The 21,959-nt window shown below is 37.5% G+C and overlaps 1 protein-coding gene across 1 annotated transcript; it reads left to right on the top strand.

Moving 5' to 3' along the window:
• Positions 1 to 6,671: 6,671 nt before the first annotated feature.
• On the top strand, positions 6,672 to 8,105 carry C4H8orf48 (chromosome 4 C8orf48 homolog). The gene has a single exon (XM_076852443.1). The coding sequence runs from the start codon at positions 6,858 to 6,860 to the stop codon at positions 7,662 to 7,664; it is 807 nt and encodes a 268-aa protein (XP_076708558.1). The 5' UTR covers positions 6,672 to 6,857; the 3' UTR covers positions 7,665 to 8,105.
• The last annotated feature ends 13,854 nt before the right edge of the window (positions 8,106 to 21,959 follow it).

Here is a 21,959-nt window from a genome sequence, read left to right as displayed (position 1 = left end):
ATTTGTTTGTTTCTTTTTTTGGGGGCGGGGGGTGCTATAATGTAAAAGAGACAGACAAAACAATCTTACAAAATAGCAGAAGTTGGTTTAATGACTTGGTGCTGCACTTCTTTGCAGAAGGGCCTAACAAGTTTTGTGTGTGAAATCCAGCCACTGAGAGGACAAGAAATGGCCTCTGCTAGCCAGAACAAAGGCTAACATTGTGAGATTTTGCTGGCATGATACAGAGGTTTCAAATAGGAGTTCTGGTCAGAGCGATATAAAGGAAGTGCTTTATTAGCTATCATAGTGCACACCTCTCAGGCTTGTACCACAGGGCAGCGGGTAGCAAGGGCAGGGACGCAAAGAATGAGCTATTCACTCGGGTTTCATAGTCTTGCTCTGTTTCAGCCTTTTGAGTTGACAGCTTTCAAGTTAAGCATGGAAGCCTCTAAAGAAACAGTCTTACATTCTTCAGTGATATAGTTTGTTTTGGAAAATGCCTATCTCAAATAAGGAGATAAAATAAGTTTGGTCCATGAGCTCGATTTATTGCATTAGCTGTCTTCCCAGAGCATGTTAACTATTTTTATGATTACTTTGAACATGTTTGTAAAATATTTTTACAGAGTCTTCTTAAACAAAATTATTTAGTTGCTATGTCATTCAGTCCTCTGCAATCATATGAATATTCATTTTACAGTGAAAGCTGACTTCGTAGAAAAAATATGGTAAAATGCTTTACAAGATATTGAGTAGTAGAAAAATAATTCTGCATGGTAGTTTTCAGGAAAACCACTGTGAATTCCAACTCCATCATCTACAGCCACAGGTTCCTGTACCTTGTCCTAAACTTGAAACTACATAACTCAAATTCAAATTAATGGCAATATTTCTGGATTCATTTTATACATTTTCAGCCCTTTGAAGGGAATTACATTCTATTTAGATTCATTTTATATTATTTCCTAGATTCCACTAATATTGCCCAAAGGCTCAGAAACCTAAATGCCTAAAATTGCATAATGATGTTGAAAGTCTTTCTGAATTTTAACTACAATGAAAAGGAAGTAAATAAGGCAGATGTGTATTTAGGCCAGTGACAGAATACCTAGATATTATGTTTTCATCACACTATTTTAAAAGTAGCAAAAGCATCGTACAAGTCAAATTCATATACATTATTTGTCATTAAAATGCATCGATGCCCTTAAGTAGACTGGATGTATTTATTTCAAAACTAACTGAACAATGTATGACTTACATTCTGAATTTTGAGACCAGCCTCAGCAACTTAGTAAGGCCCTGTCTCAAAATTAGAAATAAAAAGGGCTGGGAACATACCTCAGTGGTTCTAAATTTTACCAGAGCCTCAGGTGGAGACATGGGAAATCACTCAATGCCTAAAATGCCTTAAAGATCCTGAAATAGTTCAGCCAAAATATTTGAAAATAAAATTAGTAAAAGTTTTTATTTTTACTTATTTTAAAATAAAAAATAATGCCTTCTTAAAATAATTTGTTACTTAAAACTTCAGGTGTGACCATCTCTTTTTAGCCAAGGGTATGATAGAGTTACACACAAAGCCCCCATGAAGGTTCATGCCTCAGTGGTTAAGCACCCCTGGGTTCTATCCCCAGTACAAATAAATAAATGTATTAAATATATAAAATAAGAATGGGAACCTGGGTAAAATGAATGATACTCTGGAAATGTTAAAAGAACATAGGTGGAAACTTTATTTAATATATATTTTTAAATTTTTTAAGTTGTAGATGGACATAATACCTTTATTTTATTTGTCTATTTTTATATGGGCCTGGGATCAAACTCAGTGCCTCATGCATGCTAGGCAAGTGCTCTGCCCACTGAGCCACAACTCCAGCCCCCATTTAATATTTTTAACTGGAGAGCTTTTTCTTTATTAACTTGTGAATTTCTTCAATATTCTATCTACTTATTTACTTTTCTACCTATTTACAGAGTTTTGCAATAATACCATCATATCAGACAATTTTATATAATGCAGATCATTTTGATCTCTTGTTTTTTGTAAGTTCAAAACATTTCTGAAGTATGAGAAATTTTTTATATGTTTTGCAAATCAAGACAAAGAGAAATATCCAATTTTAAAAATGGTTAAGGTTATTAACTTCACTACTAGTTCATATTGCGTTGGAGGTATTATCTAAAAAATTAAATAAGATAAAGCAACTAGAAATACAAGAATTAGAGGGGCCAGGGTGTAACTCTGTTGTAGTACTTAACTAAGCATGCTTCAGGTCCTGGACCCAAGTCCCAAAACAAACCAAAAATGTTTAGGAATTAGAAAGGAGTGGTTTTCTTAACTATAGATAATATGATTGTATATCTGAAAAACCACAGGGGGGAAAATCATTGAAAAAAATATGGGAGTCATAGGTAAAGTGGGTGTGCCTGCAAAGGAGATAAAACAGGGCATGCTATATACTGATTTGATGGTGTTTACACAACTCTACACATGGTTACATGAGCCAAAATTCATAAAACTGTACACCAAGATAAATAAGTCAATTTCAACAGGAGAATGTCTTATAAAATATAAAATAAAATAAAAAGCTGTTACAAATGATCCAAGAACAATTAGAATAAAGATTGATACATTTGAAAAAAAATGATAAAAAAATCAAACTTTTGCATGGCAAAAAATAGTAGTGTAGACCAAATAGAAAGACAAGATGAAATAGCATTTCAAAATTATGTTACAGAAAAACAAATGATATTTTCAACATATGAAGTGCTTTTAAGTGCTTTAAAAGAATTGAAAAGAAATTCAAAAATCCTATGGAAAACTGAACAAAAGAAATGAATAGGCAGTCTACATGAACAGAAAAAGAAATCGTGTTTGATCTAATAATTAATGGAGTTCAGTTTCAAATTCTATTAAGCTATTTTTCACCCATTAGATTGGGGGGGGGGAATCCATAAATTCGATTATATATTCTGTGGACCAAGCTGTTGAGAATAGGTGCACCCCTTAGAAGAATTTGGCAATACATAGAAAACTATATATGCCTTTAATACTTTGATCTAGTAATCTCAGACTTAAGAATCATCTTGAACCTGTACTTCCAAAGACATAAAGGAAAATTTGATTTTTTTATGATAGCAAAATACCAATCAAAACAAGCAAATCAACTGTGACAAATTCCTACAAAGGAATATTATCCAGTTGTAGAGAGAAATGAGAAAGATATCTACATGTTGATGTCATGTGACATCCAAAATATATTTTTAAGATAAAAACAGAGTAATGTGTAGAATATGTTAAACACATTTTTTAAAGAAAGGAGGACAGAAGTTTGTTGATTTATATTTTCAAAAAATTAACAATCAATCTTCAAAGTAATAGTCATCTCTAAGAAACATAATGGTATGAATGAATGACAAATGTAAAGGACCCCATCCAAATAAGAGAAGCCTAATATAATAAGATTTTCCTCTCACGCACCATCTTGGGGAGGAGAAGAGGGAAGGAACAAAAACTTGTGTTAGTTAAATTTATCATTGACTGGGCACTTGCCACAATAAGACTGACTTACATGGGAATGTCTGCGATATTAATTACCAGGTGAATTCTTAACATACCTAGTTATCCAAGTGAATGAGAACTTGAAAGGAAAAATTACATTAATAGGAAAAAATGCAGCATATTCTTTGCACATTTAAGTTTTGTTTGCATAATTTTGCAGAAACTATTTCAAATTTCATAGATATTTACTAATCCAAAAATAAATAATTCTGTAACAAAGTTATTGGGAAACTGAAATGTTGCTATTGAATTTTCTGAGGATATAAATATTTCTTCTGTTAATTCATTGATTTTTCTTTTTCTAAAAAAAGCGATAAAATGTTGAAAATATTATAGTGCATTTTTTCCTGTGAATCTTGATAAGATCTGTCTTTAGTACAGTGAGTGGGAGTGACTTATATCAGTTTTGAATAAAAAGATTTTGAGATAAGATAGGAAGTTATAATTATACCTCCTTTACCCTTAATGCTTTTCTATTTTCAACTCTCACTTGAAAGAACCAAAAAATTAATTAAAAAATTAATATATCACGCTTTTTCATAGTTCTTTTAACAATCTCTAAGTAATATAGAATATATATTTTTTGTCAGTACAGCACAATGATCTGAGTTTTTCACATACACATTACCGACAATTTTTACTTACAAAGAAGACAGTAGGTAAGTATCATGTTTCTTTCTTTTCTTTTCTTTTTTTTTTTAAAGTGTGAGCTAATAAGTTTGTGTTGGCTTAAATGATTTTGTAATTTATTTATTTATTTATTTTTGGATTTTGTATAAATGTTTATTCTCATTCTTTTTTTAATTTTTTTATTTTTTTTATTGGTTGTTCAAAACATTACAAAGCTCATGACATATCATCTTCCATACATTTGATTCAAATGGGTCATGAACTCCCATTTTTACCCCAAATACAAGTTGCAGAATCACATCGGTTACACATCCACATTTTTACATAATACCATATTAATGACTGTTGTATTCTGCTACCCTTCCTATCCCCCACTATCCCCCCTCCCCTTCCCTCTCATCTTCCCTCTCTACCCCATCTGCTGTTGTTTAATTCTCTCCCTTGTTTTTTTCATAGATAAAAAGAAATAACAAGAGTGTGAAATTTAGTAGCATCACCTTTTAAACTTTGCTCACAGACAGAGTTGAAAAGTTAATACTATATGATTTATATAAAGAGTAATCATTTCTATGTTTAAAATCCACTTTGACCTCTATCTTCATGAATATTATTGGATAATGATAGCACACTGTTGAGCTATTTTTCTTCCTTAGATAACACAGTCATTAGAGTTCTTAAACTGTCTACTGGGTCTTGCTACTTTTAAAGAAATTGATTAATTGTATAATTTACCACCCAAATTTATTGGCTCCTAGGATAAAGTTACTTTTTAGATATCAAGAGAAATTTACAACACCAGTTTTTTAAAAAGGGAGATTTTTTTTCATATCCAGAATTTTAGGAAATGAAAAGATAGAAATATACCATATTTAAATATAGTTGATGTTATATGAGGAAAATGATTCTAATTAATTCTGTGTAAATCTGAATATGTAAAATGTTCAGAGAATGGGGAAGTTTTTGAAATCAAAATGATAAAGGAAAAACTTGAGTTTTGAATGGATTTCACTTGAACTACTCACAATTATCTGCACTATTTTTTTTTTTTTTTTTTTTTTTTTTTTGGTACTAGAGTTTTAACCCAGGGATGCTTTACCACTGAGTCACATTCCCAGCTCCTTTTATTTTTTGAGACAGGGCCTCACTAAATTGCTGAGGCTGGCCTCCAACTTGCAATCCTCCCAGCTTCCGAAGCTGCTGGTATTAGACATGTACTACCACAACCACCTGCACCTTCTTTTTAAAGTCTAACATTATGTGATAAAATAGAATTTGAGTTGAATAAAAGAAGTTGGAATCTCCCTTATCTTTAGTATGAAGTTGGCTCATATTTGAAAGCCGCTTTTTAAAAATCCCACATTTGACAAAGTTAGTTATTTGGGCAATGTTAAATATATCTAGGTCAAACTGAATCACCGTCCCCCCTCCCCCCTCCCCCGCCCCCATACACATACACCAGGGGAGGGAGATAAGGAGAGATAGAGACAAAAAGATTATTCTAGATACTTAGACTCAGGTATTTATTAAGACATAGGAAAAGTCCATCTCCAGAGTTGGCATTTTATAATTCCTGAAAATCGTTAACAAAACTACCATTTTTTGTTTGTTTAGAAAACGATATGTCATGGGTAACAGACTAAATTTGAAGTTTCAGGGAAGAAAAAAAAAATTAGATTTTCTTGAGCTGGTAGTACTTACTCCATAAGTCCACTGAACCCGAGCGAGGTAATATTTATTTGTTTCCACATCAGTCAACTCATTCATTCCGCAGAGACCTACTGAATGGCTACAATACCTCTGCTGATTGCTGGTCATTAGACTAGCCTGCAACACTGACATGGTTTCGGCCTTATCCAAAAAAATCACACAAACACAAACTGGAAACCATAGTCTGTAGAGTGTTTGGGGCAGGGGTGGGCATGAAGCCCTCCCTGCGGAAATGCCATTCGAAGGAGGAGTAATTGGTCATATAAAGAGTATTGACGTGGCAGAGGGGAACCTGCCTGCACAAAAACCCTGAGAAACTGATCTGGGAAAACTTCCAGGTACCAGAATGCTGCAGCACAGAAAGTCGTGCAAGAGGTCGCACAAAAGGGTTTCAGTGTTTATATAATAAACATCCTCTATAAATAGGTAATTATATAAAACAGACAGGTTTTCGCTTGGGCATTTCAGCCAGCACTTTTTTTTGTTTTTAAAATCTGTTCATTTAGGATTTGTCCTTGTCTTTGTTAAGACTACAAAGGTGTAACCAGTGTGACGTCACTCACTCTCCGTCCTGAAGCAATGAAACTTGCAACCTTCTCCCACCGACTATTAGATTCTGTAGTTAAAACACTAGGGAGGAGAAGCCAAGAGCCCACACTTAGTGAGAGACCTCAGCCCTCGCAGAACCGCCGGAGCGGAGGTGGAGCCTGGGACCGCGGCCACTCACTGCGCATGACCGGCGCACGTTGCCAAGGCAGCGGGGAAAGGCGTCACCCGGAAGTTAGGGCCGCTGAGCTGTTGGCGCCCGGGCTAGGGCCCGGTGGGCTCGTCCTTCACTAGTTCCTGAGATGATCCTGACGAAAGCAAAGCAGATGAGAAACCGATTTTGAAGCAATGTGATATCCATCTGCCCAGAAGTCTGGGGATTTAAAAAGATCAAGGAGAATTGTTTCAAACCGACGTAAGTGCTATGGCTCACCTTTCTGATGAAACGGCGGGGTCCTTTACTGATGAGGTAGAGAGTTCTGGTTCTCTCAGCCCCTCTGGAGGACAGCAGTCCTGGCCCAGCTCCTCTGGGACAGAATCGGATGATGGAAAACTGGCTGCAAGCTTGCAAGAACAAACCAAGCAATCCGAGCTTTCTGACTTCAAAAATAACGAAAAGAATTTGACTCAAAAATGGATCAACTATCTCAAGGACAAAAAAACTAACTATGAACAAAACCAACCGGAGACTAAACTTCAAACAGAAATCAATGGACTGTCCAACGAGGAATTGAATGCCCTGCAGTCTTTTTGCACCACTAAGATAAACTTGATCCATCAAAGAGTGGACTCTAAAAAGAAGAGCAACAGACACAAAAAGCTGCAGTTTAGATGCGATCCAGAGCCTTCAGAAATCAATGCCTTAACATGTACTGTTCCGGATGAACTTTTAAACAGAATCTATTTTGAAAATGTGAGGACAACACTAAAACAGGTGGCATCAGCAAAGCAACACATTACTTCACAGTGTCCCAACTGTATTAGGAAAAAAGCAGAGCTGGCTCAGTCTGCCTTCCTAAAGCAAAAGAAGACTTTACTGGAGTCAGTTCTCCTCCAAGAGAAAGTAGATGAACATCTTCATACCACAGACTTTCTCACCCATGTTGGAGAAGCACATCAGGGTCTTCCCAGGCTTTCAGATGACCCTAAAATAATCTGGAAAAGACTGAAAGAGAAAACTCAGACTGGATACTCCTGTTTTGAAAGATCAGATACCAAGCAGAAGATGTAGCAAGATGGAAATAGGACTTCATTCACCTTTTTTCCTCTACCACTTCTCAGTTCTCTTACCCAACCAAACAGAAGATGGTGATTACTAATGATAACATGCGATGTGAATGTGTGTAGATATTTCTGTTTTTTTTTTTTTTTAAGTAACTGACATTTCTTGGAAACTAATGTAAGGATTTTTTTATGCTATCTTTCTAGATTTGAGGACTAAGAACTTCCCATCCAATACGTTTTTCAGATTACATAGGGCAACGTTGTAGTTGGAATAATTACAAAAACTTTTTTACAACAATATAGGAGCAATATTGGCACTTTGGATTAGGTTGTTGATAATACAGAGAGAAAGAAGTACAGAGATGTAAGAGATACTTAGGAAACAATAATTGTTTTGGTGATTAAATGGTAATAGGGATTTAATAAAAGATAAATGTTAAAAGTCTTACCAAGGTTTTGATTTGTGTACTTGTTTGATAATTAATTTCATTAAGATGGACTACTAGAATAAAACCATGTTTGATAGAGTAATCAAGACTGTAATTACTTTCACATAAGTAGTTTGAGGTGTATTTGAGGCATACACATTCAGAGTTTGAGGAAATGTTATTTATACTTGTAGTCTAGAAGAAAAATCTAGAGATTTGAAATAAAAGGGGCAGGTGGGGAAATCATTGGCATTTGTTGGAAATTGATGTCATAGATGTGGTGAGCTTCCCTGGAAGAGAAGAGAGGTAAAATAAAAGCCGGGTTAGTACCAACTCCTGAGAAATACCAATAGTTAATGGCCAGGTAGAGGAGAACAAATTTGCAAAAGAGTTTAGAAAAATTACCATAGAAGGATTAAAGAAACCAGGAATGTGTAATAGCATATAGGTCAAGGAAACAGAATGTTTCAAAAAAAAAAAAAATGATTGGTCTAAGCATGTTGGTGAAACAGAGAGATCACACAGAGATGATTTATACATGTGTTGGGCACTGTTGACCTTAGCCATAGCCATTTCACTTATAGAAATGGAATAGACAAAGTAGGTTGAGAAATAAATGTGAAATAAAGAATATGAATATAGATTACTCCTTAAAATGTTTAACTGTTGGGGAAAAAGAGAGGTGAAACTGGAGACAGATGAAAAGTTGAGGGAAGAAAGTCATTCTGGTCATGAAGATTATGAAACTTCTGTTGCTCATCCTAATTTCCACTCAGAGGAAACAATATTGCTCCCTGAGAAATATAGCATTCTGAAAACATTTATGGGGGAAAATAATACTTGGTATTCTGAAAATCATATTAACTATTTATTATCTCTGTAAGATATAAAATCCTTGAGTTAGTAGCATTAGCAGGAGGTCATCCTCCTACATGTCTAACACCCAAGCTATTTCAGTGGAAGAAATTTGCAAAAATCAGCACAAGAGTCTTTGAGACACATTTCAATTTTACTCTTGAGTTGATGTTCATTTATATAAAAGATTTTTTTCCTGTAAAATTTAGCATATATCTTTTTAGTAAATCATTTATAAATAAAATGGAAGCATCATTACCATTTGCATAATAACATTTTATTGAAAACCACATTATATCATGCTTTATTGTTGGCATCTCAATATATTCACATTTTACATTTTCAGAATTCAGAATTATTTTCCATTTAAATCTCCCCCATGAAAGGTCATTTTTGTTCCTAGTTAACCAAGTTAGCAATCTAAGAGTCATCTTTTGTTCTTCCTTAAAAAAAAAAAAAAAAAAAAAAAACTCAATCCCAAGCTATTTTTCAGAAAGATCATTTGATTTCTGCCCTTCAGCTTCTTCTATTTTCATCTCATTACCACACTCTATCATCTCTGCCTTCCTACTTCTCCTACTTTCACCCTCTTTAAACCATTCTCTCTGTACTGGTCAGAGTGATTTTTCTAACATACAAATTTGTTCAAGGATTTCTTCTAATTTAAGAACAAAGTGATTCTGATTTGTCTCTGCTGCAGAAATAATGCAAGCTAATTAAGGCTGCATATTGTGGCCCAAATTTACTTTTCTAGTTTCTTCTTCTCATATATTCAAGCCTCTCTACAGGATTTGTAATTCCCCAAGCCCTGTTTGTCTTTGTGTCACTGTGGTTCACATGTACACATTTGTTTGGCTCTAATTCTCTCAAGTTGCCTTTTCCATCTGGTATATTTCTTCTTTGCTTCTTATTTTAGCTTTAAAATTTTATTATCAGAGATAGGTACTATATTTAGATGGTCCAGAACTCAAAAGGACAAGCCAAGGCTTAGCATGCAGTATCTCTTCCACCCTGTCACCACCCAACCTCATCTGTACCAGGTTGCTGGATCCCTGCCTGCCATGGTTAACTTCCCACTTTCTGGAACATGGGGCAGTTAGGTATTCTGGGGTGAGAGCAGAGGTAGAGGAAATTGAGGGAATTTGGAGTGAGCATTTACCAGTCAGGTATGAAGTATTTCTGTGCTTGAGCCAGAAAACTGTATTGGTGTATAAAATAATCACTTTTATTAATTTCTTATATATCCTTCCAGTGATTTTTTATGCAAATACTGAAAATAGTTTTCTATGTACTCTTGCTGTGGATTAGATAAGTGTACCCAGAGTTCTATATGTTGAAAGATTGATTGCCAGCCTAAGGTGCTATTGGGAGGTAGTGAAATACTTAAGAGATGGGGCCTAGTGGAAGGAAATTAGATCACTAAAGGCATCCCTTAAAAGATATATCAGGACCTCAAACCTTTCCCTTTGTTTGACTTCCCTGAGGGAGACAGCTTCCTATGCTATGTGCTCCTGGCATAATGTACACATGCCCCAAAGTGATAAGGCTGACCAACCACAGACTGAAACCTCCAAAATGATGGAGCAAAATACAACTTTCTTCTTTTTAAGTTGTTTTATTTCGGATATTTGTCACAGTGACAGATTGCTCATTAATACAAATGTCTTCTTTCCCTTGCCATTTTTTAGTATAATAGTGAGATATGCATATATATATATATATATATTATATATATATATATATATATATATATATATATATATATATAATATATAATGGACAACTATGATATAGATACAATATATATCATAATATATATCTCTGTATTGTAATTTTCCATTTTGACCATTGTTAATATTTCCACTCAGTGGCATTACATTCACAGTGTTGTGCAACCATCACCACTATTTCCATTATTTATCATCACTTCAAACAGAAACTCTGGACCCAGTAAATAATAACTCCCCATTCTCCTCTCCCATAATATACTTTGTTTTTGTGACTTTTCCTATTCTAGATATTTGCCCTGTTTTTTTTTTTTTGATTGGCTTCATTTACTGCAAGGTATTTTCAAGTTTCATCCATAGTATAGCTTGTAAAAGAAAATCACTCATTTTTTATGGCTGAATAATATTCCAGCGTCTGTATAGATTGCATATATGTTTATTGCATCAACTGCTGATTGACACTTGGGTTTTTTTCATTTTATGATTAGTGTGAATAACACTGCTATGAACATTGGCATACAAATCTATTTGACCACCTGTTTCTCATTCTTTTGGTTCTAGACCTAGAAATAGAATTCCTGGATCAGATGCTAATTCTATGTTTAATTTTTTGAGGAACTGCCAAATTGTTTCTACAACAGTACAACACTTTACATTTCCCCCAGCAATATGCAAGTGTTCCATTGTCTTCATTTTCTTGCCACCACTTTTTATTTTCCACTTAAAAATTACAGCCATTCTGGCAGATGTGAAGTGGTATCTCATTGTGCTTTTGATGTTCCAAATGACCAATAATGTTGAAATTTTTTTTCTACTTTGGAGAAATGTCTATTTAAGTCCTTTACCCATTTTTAAATCAAGTTGTCTATTTTATTGAGCCTCAAGCTATTTACATATTTTAGGTTTGAAATCCTTATCAGATATATGATTTTCAAGTATTTTCTCCCATCCCATGGGTTATCTTTTCAGTTTCTTTAATCCTCTGCTGCACAAAAGTTTTTAGATTTAGTGAAGTCCAATTTACCTATTTCTTTTTTGGTTATTGTTGCTTCTAGTGTCATATTTAAGAAACTATTACCAAAACTAAGGTCATGTAGATTTCCCCCCCCTGCATTTTCTTCTAAGAATTTTATAATTTTGCATTCTATGGTTAGGTATACTATAGCTGGAATGTGTCCCCCACAAAGTTCATATGATAGAAAGTCCCAAAATTCATGTGTTATTACTTTTGGGAGGTAACCAGGATTGGATGAGGTCATGAGGGTCTCCTATGTGTGAATAATACTGATATGAACTGGCATACAATTATCTGTTTGGGTCTCCTCTGACGGCTTTATAAGAAGAGCTAGCACTTTCGCTCTGTCTCAACATATGATCCCCATTATGTTATGATGCAGTTAGAAGGCCCTCAACAGATCAACTGGTCAGATACTGGGGCCATGCTTAGACTTCCCAGCCTCTATAACTACGAGTCAAATAGACATATATTCCTTATATTCTCATTCTCAGATATTTTGTTACAGTGATAGAAAATGGATTAAGATACACTTTTAATTCATTTTGGGTTAATTTTTTATTTATGGTGTAAGCATCCAATTTCATTCCTTTGCATATGAATATATGTTTTTTTTTCATCACCACTATTGAATAAGGGACTTATTCTTTCGCTATTGAGTATTTTCGACTCCCTGGTTGACGGTCAGGATCATAAAGATGACGGTATATTTATGGTCTTCAAATTCTATTTCATTCATCTCTCTGTCCTTATGTCAGTACTACACTGTTTCGGTTACTGTGCTTTGATGAATTTTGAAATCAGTAGCATGGAACTTCCACCTCTTTTCTTCAAAACTTTGTGAAATCTCTGTTTCTATTCTTCCTTTTCAAGCTTGATTTGGCTCTTCAGGTTTTCTTGAGACTTTATTTGGATTTTGGGATGAGTTTTTCCATTTTTGTAAAGAGTGCCATTGTATGGTTGATAGAGGTTGCATTGAAACTAGATATTACTTTGGGTGGCATTGTCATCTTAACATTATTAAGTCTTTTGACCCCCACACACGGGTATCTTTTTATGTACTTCATCAGTGTTTCCTAGTCCTCAGTGTATCAGTCTTGTGCCTCCTTGGTTGAATTTACTCCTAAATATTCTATTCTCTTCATTGCCATTTTGATGGAATTTTAAAGGTGTTTCTTTTTGGATCGTTCATGGCTAGTGTGTAGAAATACAGTTGATATTGCATCCTGCAACTTTGCTGACTTAATTTACTAACTTTAACAGTTTAAAAACGTTATTCTTTCAATGTTTTAGAAATTAGACGACATCATCTACAGAAGAGACACTTTCATATCTTGCTCTCTGGTTTGGGTGCCTCTTTTTCCTTGCCTACTGGCCCTGGCTATAACGTCTGGTGCTGTCGTGAATAGAAATGGCAAGAACACCATATTTGCTCTGCTCCTGATCTTAAGAGAAGAGCTTTTAGCCTTTCACCTTTAATTTTGGGTTTTTCAAATATATCACAATAGTATTTTGAGTTTCATTGAAGTTTTTTGCTAAATCAGTTGAGATGATCGTGTGGTTTGTTGTACTATTTAACCCACTTTCTTTGCACTCATAATCCTTAAACACCACTAATTAGAATCAAAGACTGCAGCCTGTGAGTGCTATGTCATTAATATGAATTCATAGTAAGACCAAAACATGTTAGTAAACTTTGTACTCTGACTTCATGGTGAGAAACTCAAGCCTGGAGGCTCCGTCTTATATCACATCCACAGTGCCTCACACATGATCATACTCAGTAAATGTTTTATGGATGAAAAAATAAGTGCTTCCAAACAATGCAACTTGTTATGTTTCCTTATGAAAGAAAATAATCGGTTAGAATACTGCTTCAGTCAGTACTTTTGCTTTGCACAGTTGTTTTCTGTAGTTTTTCCCTCTTTACCTCTCGCAGGGATGGAATCCCTTTCAGTGTATATACATATTCACCTTATCAGTGAAAAATTAGCCTAGCATAGAACTTTTGGTAAGTCAGTTTTAAACATATTATGCAGCTAAATAATAAAGTATTTGTTTTTAAGCATTAATATAAAATTTTTCTTTGCAATCTTCATTTTCAGATATACAAAAGTCATCTGAAATATTTATTTTAGAGGTAATGGATGTCTTGCTGAAATTTTAGAATGAATTAAAAATTCTTGATGCTCAAACTTGAAAATAATTTATTTTTCCCATGAATAAATTCAATTCTATGCTGTTTTTTTTTCTCTTTTTAATGTGGTGCTCAGGATTCAACCCAGGGCCTTGTGTATACCAGGCAAGCACTCCACCACTGATCCACATCCCCAGTCCTTGCCCTTGCCCCTGAATAAATTTAAAAGGAATGAGTGTCCTTTCTCCAGGCTTTATAGCTGTCCTGAAATATTCCAGTACAGCTGAAGTAATAGATGCTAAGAAACAGCATATTTCCCCATGCACGAAAATGTATCTGGAAATTTGGTATAGAATTATACAAATACATACTTTATGTAATGTAACATACTGATTAAATAAATATGCATGGATTTTGTTTTTGTAATTTAGACATTTTATCAAATAAACTTCTGTACCCACAAACAAATCTATGCATTGAACAAATATTGAGATGAAGCCCTTGTTGTAGAAGTATGTGATATACCAGATGGAGACTAAAGAACCTTCCATCCTGAGCATCTGAGTCATTGAAATTCCAATCGCAGAACTGTTTGGGAATGTTTGGGACTCCCAGCTCAGAATACCTCCAATTTTAAACATGTTAGTTTGTTTTATGCTAGTGCCTAATATAGTAACTTAGCTCTTTCTACAGCAACATAGCTAAACAGGTTACAGAGAAATAGGAATTGTGACTGTGGATGTGGGTTCCCCTTCAAAACTGTATCTAGAAGTAACAGATGGAAGACATATTCACAAATAGTGAATTTGAGAAACCAAACAGGAAAACAGTTGAACTTCTATTCTCAGTTGATAATACCCTTTGGAATAGAGAATTCCGAAATTTTCCAATTAGCTGCAGACTCAAATTACAGCGAACATTGCAAAATTCTATCAAAGTGACTTACATAATCAAAAGGCCTGATTCTGATGAGCCCATTGTTTGTCAAGGCATTAATTAAGGTTTAGGAGAAAATATGTTGTGGTCATCTCACTTGACATTTAATGTCAAGATTAATGATGCCACACATGGACTGAGATGGTATGAAAAGATTACCTACAAAATAAGGGTTTCTGAAGGTGAAGGGAGCAGGATAACCTTTCAAGCAGGCCTGAAATGACTCAAAAGTAAGAAAAGGAGACTAGTTTGGTATTTATTATAGTTAGGGAGCGGGCCACCCAGTGCTAAGATGACTGCCTCATGTTTAGCCAGATTTGCTGACTCTCGGGTCCTGTTCTTCATCAGGGGTGTCTGGGTTAAGGGATAAAAAGCACAACTTTCCAGTAAACACCATCATGTACGAGATTTTGTGCTGACCATAAAGTGTAGAAATTCCTCTTGTTGTTCACTCTATTAATCCCAAGAAATCTCAGGTTTAAGTTAAGGGGGTCCATGAAAGGCATAACTTCTCAAACACCTCCTCAACTGACAAGGGGGCTGAGGACAGAAGAGGCCACGCCCTCCAGCAGCAGAATAGATACTCAAGAGGGGCCAGATTTAGCTGTAGGTTTGCTTTTTTTTTTTTTTTTTTTTGAGTGGTTTAGCAAGAAGGCTTTGTTAGCTGTGTTGAGCTTTGCAGGATGAGGCTTTCAAGACTCACATAAGTGTACGGAGGGCCATAGGCTCAGGCCTGTGAGAACTTCTGTCCTCAGGAGCGTTTAATATGAAGCCCGCAGTTGGCACTCTAATGATGGGTGGCATCAGGCTAAGGAGGGCAGTTTCGTGGATCAGAAACCCATGAATATTATGAGTGCACTGCAGATTCCAGAAGAGATGAGCAGGGAGTGTGTGTGGGGGGGAGTGGGGGTGGGCGGGGAATTGTTGCAAAAGCCACCACTGTGAAGGATTTTCTGGGGAAAGGACAGGGAAACTAATGTGTGTTGCCTATTGCCATTTAAACAGATTCTGGAGACCTTTGTAGTAGGGAGTCCAGTTAAAGATGGGACAAGTGTGATAAATAAGATTAAGAAAATTTTTTTAAATGAGGAAAAAAATGTTGCCTTCAAACCCCTGAAAGGCCTAAAAGAAGTTGTCTATTTTTTTATATTCTGGGTGCTGGGGAAATCAATTGCTCATCTGCAACCTCACTCCCCTCCCTATGGGTTCAGGGTTGGGACTGAAAGTTCCAAGTGTTGTCTTACCACTGGGTTAGTTCCCCTGGCAGCCAACCCCCATCCTCAGGGTATATAGGACCCACCTGAGAGTCCCTTCAGTAGAACAGAAGATGCTTCTATCACCCAGAACATTTCAAGGAATTTAGGAGCTCAGTTTCAGACTCTCCCATCACTCAGGAAATCACAAAACTATTAGGAGCTTTGTATATTGAACCAAGAGTCAAAGAACAAATATCAAAACAAAAGATTTTCTTAATGCTCTATCTATAAGAATGTTGTCTATGTTACGCTCAGAAACCTCAATAGATTTCTTATTATATCACAACATTACAGGGTTTATTTGCAGGGGGACAACAGAGGCATAGGTAATAGCAGCATCAAAAGTATTTTGTAGAGTTCTAAGTTGCTATACTGGAATATTTCGGGACAGCTATAAAGCCTGGAGAAAGGACACTCATTCCTTTTAGAAGTGTGAATCTCTGCATGCTCCATAGTAAGTGCTCCACATCCAATAGACTCATATATTCCACAGAGCATCTGTGTACTCCCTGAGTGTGGTGGTCAATGCCTGGTTGACACACCGCAGGGTAAAGAGTTGTTACCCAGAGCCTAGTATCAGTGTATTCTGGACCCAAGACACATGAGTCAATCTGAAGCACACTGTTAGATCTGGGCCAAGACACACAACCCAGGACCACTTTAAAGAGGTTCCTGATCCCATACTTCCATATGTCAATAATCAGCTCTGGATTTAGGTCAGTTCAATCGATAGTTGTACTTGGGTAGGACTCAGCAAATGTAGCACCAATCAGAACAGTTCTAAGTACATTCTTGCCAGCAAGCCACAGGGCCAGTTAGCAAGCCAAAGCTCGTGAAGCAAGACACCCAGTGGTGTCGACTATTGCCTAGATATCCTGCTCACGTGCCAATTATTGCTGTCATCTGGCAGAGCTGAGTTGGACCCTCATGCAAGATTTAGTTTGAATGCCAAGACTGATGAGCAGTGGCCATAGAAAAGTGGTGGGGATAAATGTCTTTCCTCTAAACAGGTCCTGTATAATTGATTTCAATCCTTGAAGACCTCATTTTAATTTCTATTAGAATATATTAGCTATTTTAACTGGAGAGTAAGGAGGACCCTCCCCTGCCCCCTTGCTCACCAAGTAAATATGAAAAGTGCTTTCGTACATAATCAGGCTTTCTGAGAGCATAACACCGGCTCTGAACCTGGCAGGCTTTACTGTGGTGAGGGATGATGGCCAGTCAAGGTTCCCCAGCTTGGACTGAGTCTTGGGTAGTTTGAACCTCCCATTCCAGCCCCCGAAAGGAACACCCTGGCTTTCATTTCAGCTTTCCCAGATGTGGAGCAGAAGGAAGAGTGAGACTGGTGGAGCCTAAAAGTTGCCAACAGTCAAACATTAAAATGGATTTGGACCCTTAAAAAAATATTTACCAATCTAGCTACTCTTTGCAATGAATTAAAATAGCTTTATGCCTGAGGAATCTCATTCTAGTTTTTGTCCATGATTGCTCTCTGCTAACCACATATTTTCTTCTTAAACTTCCTTTTCTTCATTACACACACACACACACACACACACACACACACATATATATATATGTATAACTATTATATATATGTATATATAATAAAGCCTGCCATTTCATACACACACACACACACACACACACACACACACACACATATAACTATTATATATATGTATATATAATAAAGCCTGCCATTTCATACACACACACACACACATACACATATGAAAAAGGTGCTGGGAAATGAATTGCTCATCTGCAATTTATATGAAAAAGATGAACTGTTTGCTTCTAAATAGGCATCTCAAAGTTTTAGCTTGCTCCAAACACAACTCTTGTTATCCTTCTTAAACCTGTTCCTATTCCAGACTTCCCCATTTCATTAAATGAAACTATCATTCATCCATCCATTTGGTCAAGGCAAAAACTCTGGTTATACCACAAGAATTGGATCCTAATTAGACTAAGTTACACTCCATGTAGGTGTTATTATGTCAAAATACACTCTACTGTCATGTGTACCTAAAAAGAACAAATAAAAAATTTTAAAAATCTTACTTCTTCTAACAATTAATCCACTCCAATCCAATCACAGTTCTTCATAGCCACTGTCACCCACCTTAGTCTAAGCCATTGGATTACACATCTAACTGATTTTCTTTTCTATTCATATTCTCTGAAAAACAGGGTCAAGGTAATCTGTCAGATATTCATCAGATGACTGGGCAAAATCTATTCAATTGCTTCCCATATAATAAAATCCCAAATCTTCACAGTGATGACATACAAGTTCTGATGTGACTGGACCTCTGCTGACTACTTTTCCACTGTCTTTATCCTCATCTTTGTTTTCAACTTTGTCTCCCTATCCAGAAGGAGATTTACCACGCTTCATGTTATTTAAAGTCCACACATTAAGAAAACTTAGGGGAAAAGACCATGAAGACCAATGGAAGACCCAGAGACAAACTTACATACATAATTTCATCTGATACTAGACAAAAGTACCAAAATACACATTGGAGAAAAGATAACCATTTTAATAAAGTTGCTGGGAAAACTGCATACCTATATGCATAAGAATGAAATTTGACAAAAGTCAACTCAAGTGGATCAAAGGCCTAGGAACTAGACCAGAAACTCTGCAATTGCTACAAGAAAATGTAGGCCCAGTACTTCAGCATATTGGCGCAGGAATTGACTCTCTTAACAAGGTTGTCAAAGCACAAAAATAAAACCAAAACTCAATAAGTGGGATGGCATCAAATTAAAAAGCTTCTGTATAGCAAAGAATACAAGAGCATGAAGAGAGAGCCTACAGAATGGAAGAAGATCTTTGCCACCTGCTCCTCAACTAGGGCATTTATATCCAAATATATATATAATTTATATACATTAATATCCAAATATACAAGAACTTAACAAACTTAAAAATCACCACAAATAACTCAATTAATAAATGAAATAAACAGACAGTTCTCCAATGAATAAATACAAATACCAACAAATATATTTTAAAAAGTTTGACATCTCTAGCAATCAGGGAAATGCAAATCAAAACAACATTGTAACAGAGAGACATCATTACTCTAGGTACATGTATGATTGTATGAATGGTGTGACTCTACTTCATGTACACCCAGAGAAATGAAAATTCTGCTCCAATTGTGTACAATGAATCGAAGAGCTTTCTACTATCATGTATAATAGATAGTAGAAATTATATTTACTATAATTAGACATAATAATAATTAATAATAATAAAACAACTACATTGAGATTTCATCTCACTCGAGTCAGAATGGTAATTATCAAGAACACATTGGGGGATCCAACATGGCGGCCGGCGAGGAAACAGCACTTTCAATATCTCCACATTAACGGGATCAGAAACACTCATTAAAACAGCTACATTCTACATACTGAGGATCATCTAGCAAAATTCCGTTGAAAGAAGACCTGCCGAGAATTAGTAAGTTTATTAGACGTGACAGTTTGCCCCAGACAAGTGAAACTTGACCGGCGGGCGCAGAATCCAATCCTGCGGCCACCGGCCGCTTCTGCAAGCGGCAGGCGGCCCAGAGCAGTGCGGCAGAAGGGTCCCCGCCCGGCCAGCAGACAGCTTCCGCCATCCCGGCTACCCTGGCGGCCCTGCTCTTGCCCTGCAAACAGCCACCCCGCCCGCCTGGTTCTTAGCCACGCGGCTGCAGCCACCCGGCTTTACAAGCGGCCCCCGGCGGCCCCGCTCGGCGAGAAGGGTCCCCGCCCGGCCGGCAGACAGCTCCCGCCATTCCCCTCTGACTCTGCAAACAGCCACCCCGCCCGCCTGGTTCTTAGCCACGAGGCTGCAGCCGCCCGGCTTTACAACCCCCCCCCCCCCCCCCCCCCCCCCCCCCCGGCGGCTCTGCTCAGCGAGAAGGGTCCCTGCCCGGCTCTTAGCCACGCGGGCGCCGTCTGCCAGGCTCTGCGGGCGCCCCCGGCGGCCCAGTGCAGCCAGAAGGGTCCCCGCCTGGCCCGACAGAAGGCCCGTGCCCTTCCGGCTCTGCTAACGGCCCTGCCCACCCGGGAAAGGGCTCCCCCCCTTGAGAGGACGGGAAGGAAATCTAACCAAGCCTCTATGAATTAGCGAACTGGGATCTAAAACCAGAGACTGTGTCAGACCAGCGACAAGCCAGTTCCACCTCTCCCTTCGGTCACTCCTGCAAGGAGCCAGGGGCCCGCCATAGCAGAGAGGGGAAATCACCAAAGATCGGCCAAAGAGATTCCTTCCCAGCGGATTCTACTTTAGCAGGTGTGTGGTTCCCACGCACATCAGATACAAACAACCGGGAAACTTCATAATCTTTCTGTGGGCGTGACAGTAAGGGCCAAAGGACTCTCCACCCCCAACTCCCCCAACTGCCAACTGAGAGGGCTTGACGGTAGGAGCGGAGGGAAACAGAGGACACCCCAGACCCCCAACTCCTCCTACCGCCAGTGGAGCGGTCTTGATTGTAGGGGCTGAGGGAAGCAGAGGGGACCCTCAACCCCCATCTCCCACTACCACCAGCGGCGACACCAATGGTCTTAGCCACCAGATTCCGAAGGAGTGCTCACCAAAGGGGTCCGGAAAAATTAAACTATTGATTCCCAGACCACAGCTCCACAGCACTGGGGCTTAGATGAATGACAGAGAGAGTGCTCAATCGTTAGGGAAATAGAGCACTCGGTGGGGCTGAAAGTGTAACCAAATCCCTGGGGAACTGCCTCCAGTGACCAGGACCTGGCTGGCTGGCAGGAGGAAGGGGAGGAGGGGCCGTAGAAGTGAAACGGCTCTGGACCAACAGGATTGAGAGACTCCCAGGAGCTGCCTTACAGGGATTGCTGCGGACACACTGAGGGCAAATCTCAGCCCGGAGGGCACAGCTTTGCCTACGGGGAGAGAAGAAAATGAATCTCTAAGACCTAATTTTATTTCTTATTTCATTTTTTTTTCTTTTTTTTCTCTCCCTTTTTCCCGCTTTCTCTCCCCTTTCAAGTTTTATTCTTCCTGCCATTCTCCTCTATGTTATCTATCTCCCTCTCCATTCTTTTCAAGAGCACCTTCCTTCCCCTTCCCCCCAACTTTCATCCCAAGCATTACGTCCTCTGTTTCGTGTAACTGTCTAAATGCAAATAGGTGAATGTTTCCAGGACGTCTATAGTGCTCCTAAACGCCTAGCTACTACCAACACCCTGATCCAATCGACGGTTAGTACCCCCCTTCAGTAGAACAATCTTCTAAAGTAGCCTAGACATATTAACCCTTATACCTGCATAGCACCTAACCTAAAGTCCTAAGAACAAAAAACAAACCACTATATGCATACAAAATCCCGAAGCCCTTTATAAATTGAAGGAATCAGCTCTAAAGAACAATAAAGCCCAACATTTACAGGCATAATCTCCCACCACAAAGGAGAGACAACAGTGATAAACAAAGCCAAAACAAATGTATAGGAGAAAGCAGTTACAAAGCAGTCAAACAGAGCAAGAAAGTAACGTGAACAACATGAAAAAACAAGGGAAAAAAGGATTACAGATAATGCAAGACAATTTAAATCTACAGGAGGACCTAGAAGCATCAGAAACATGGACAGGGAAAGAAATCAAGGCATACCTAACTCAGATGGAACGGAATCTTAGAGAAGACATGAGACAGCAAGTCCAAGAATTGAAAGTATATTTCGAAATTGAACTAAACAAACAAATTCAAACTGTAAAGAACGAGCTTTACCAGGAGATAGGGATCTTAAAAAAAAAACCAAACAGTAATTTTAGAAATGCAAGAAACCTTAAACCAGATTAAAAATGCAAACGAGAATATCACAAATAGACTAGATCAAGTAGAAGTCAGAACATCAGATAATGAAGACAAAGTCTATCAACTTGAAAAGAGCATAGTCAACACTGAAAAG

This window comes from Callospermophilus lateralis, chromosome 4, assembly GCF_048772815.1.
Source record: "Callospermophilus lateralis isolate mCalLat2 chromosome 4, mCalLat2.hap1, whole genome shotgun sequence".
Classification (NCBI taxonomy): Eukaryota; Metazoa; Chordata; class Mammalia; order Rodentia; family Sciuridae; genus Callospermophilus; species Callospermophilus lateralis.
The sequence above is the reverse complement of the archived record's forward strand: the minus strand, read 5'-3'. Positions and strand labels throughout refer to the sequence as shown.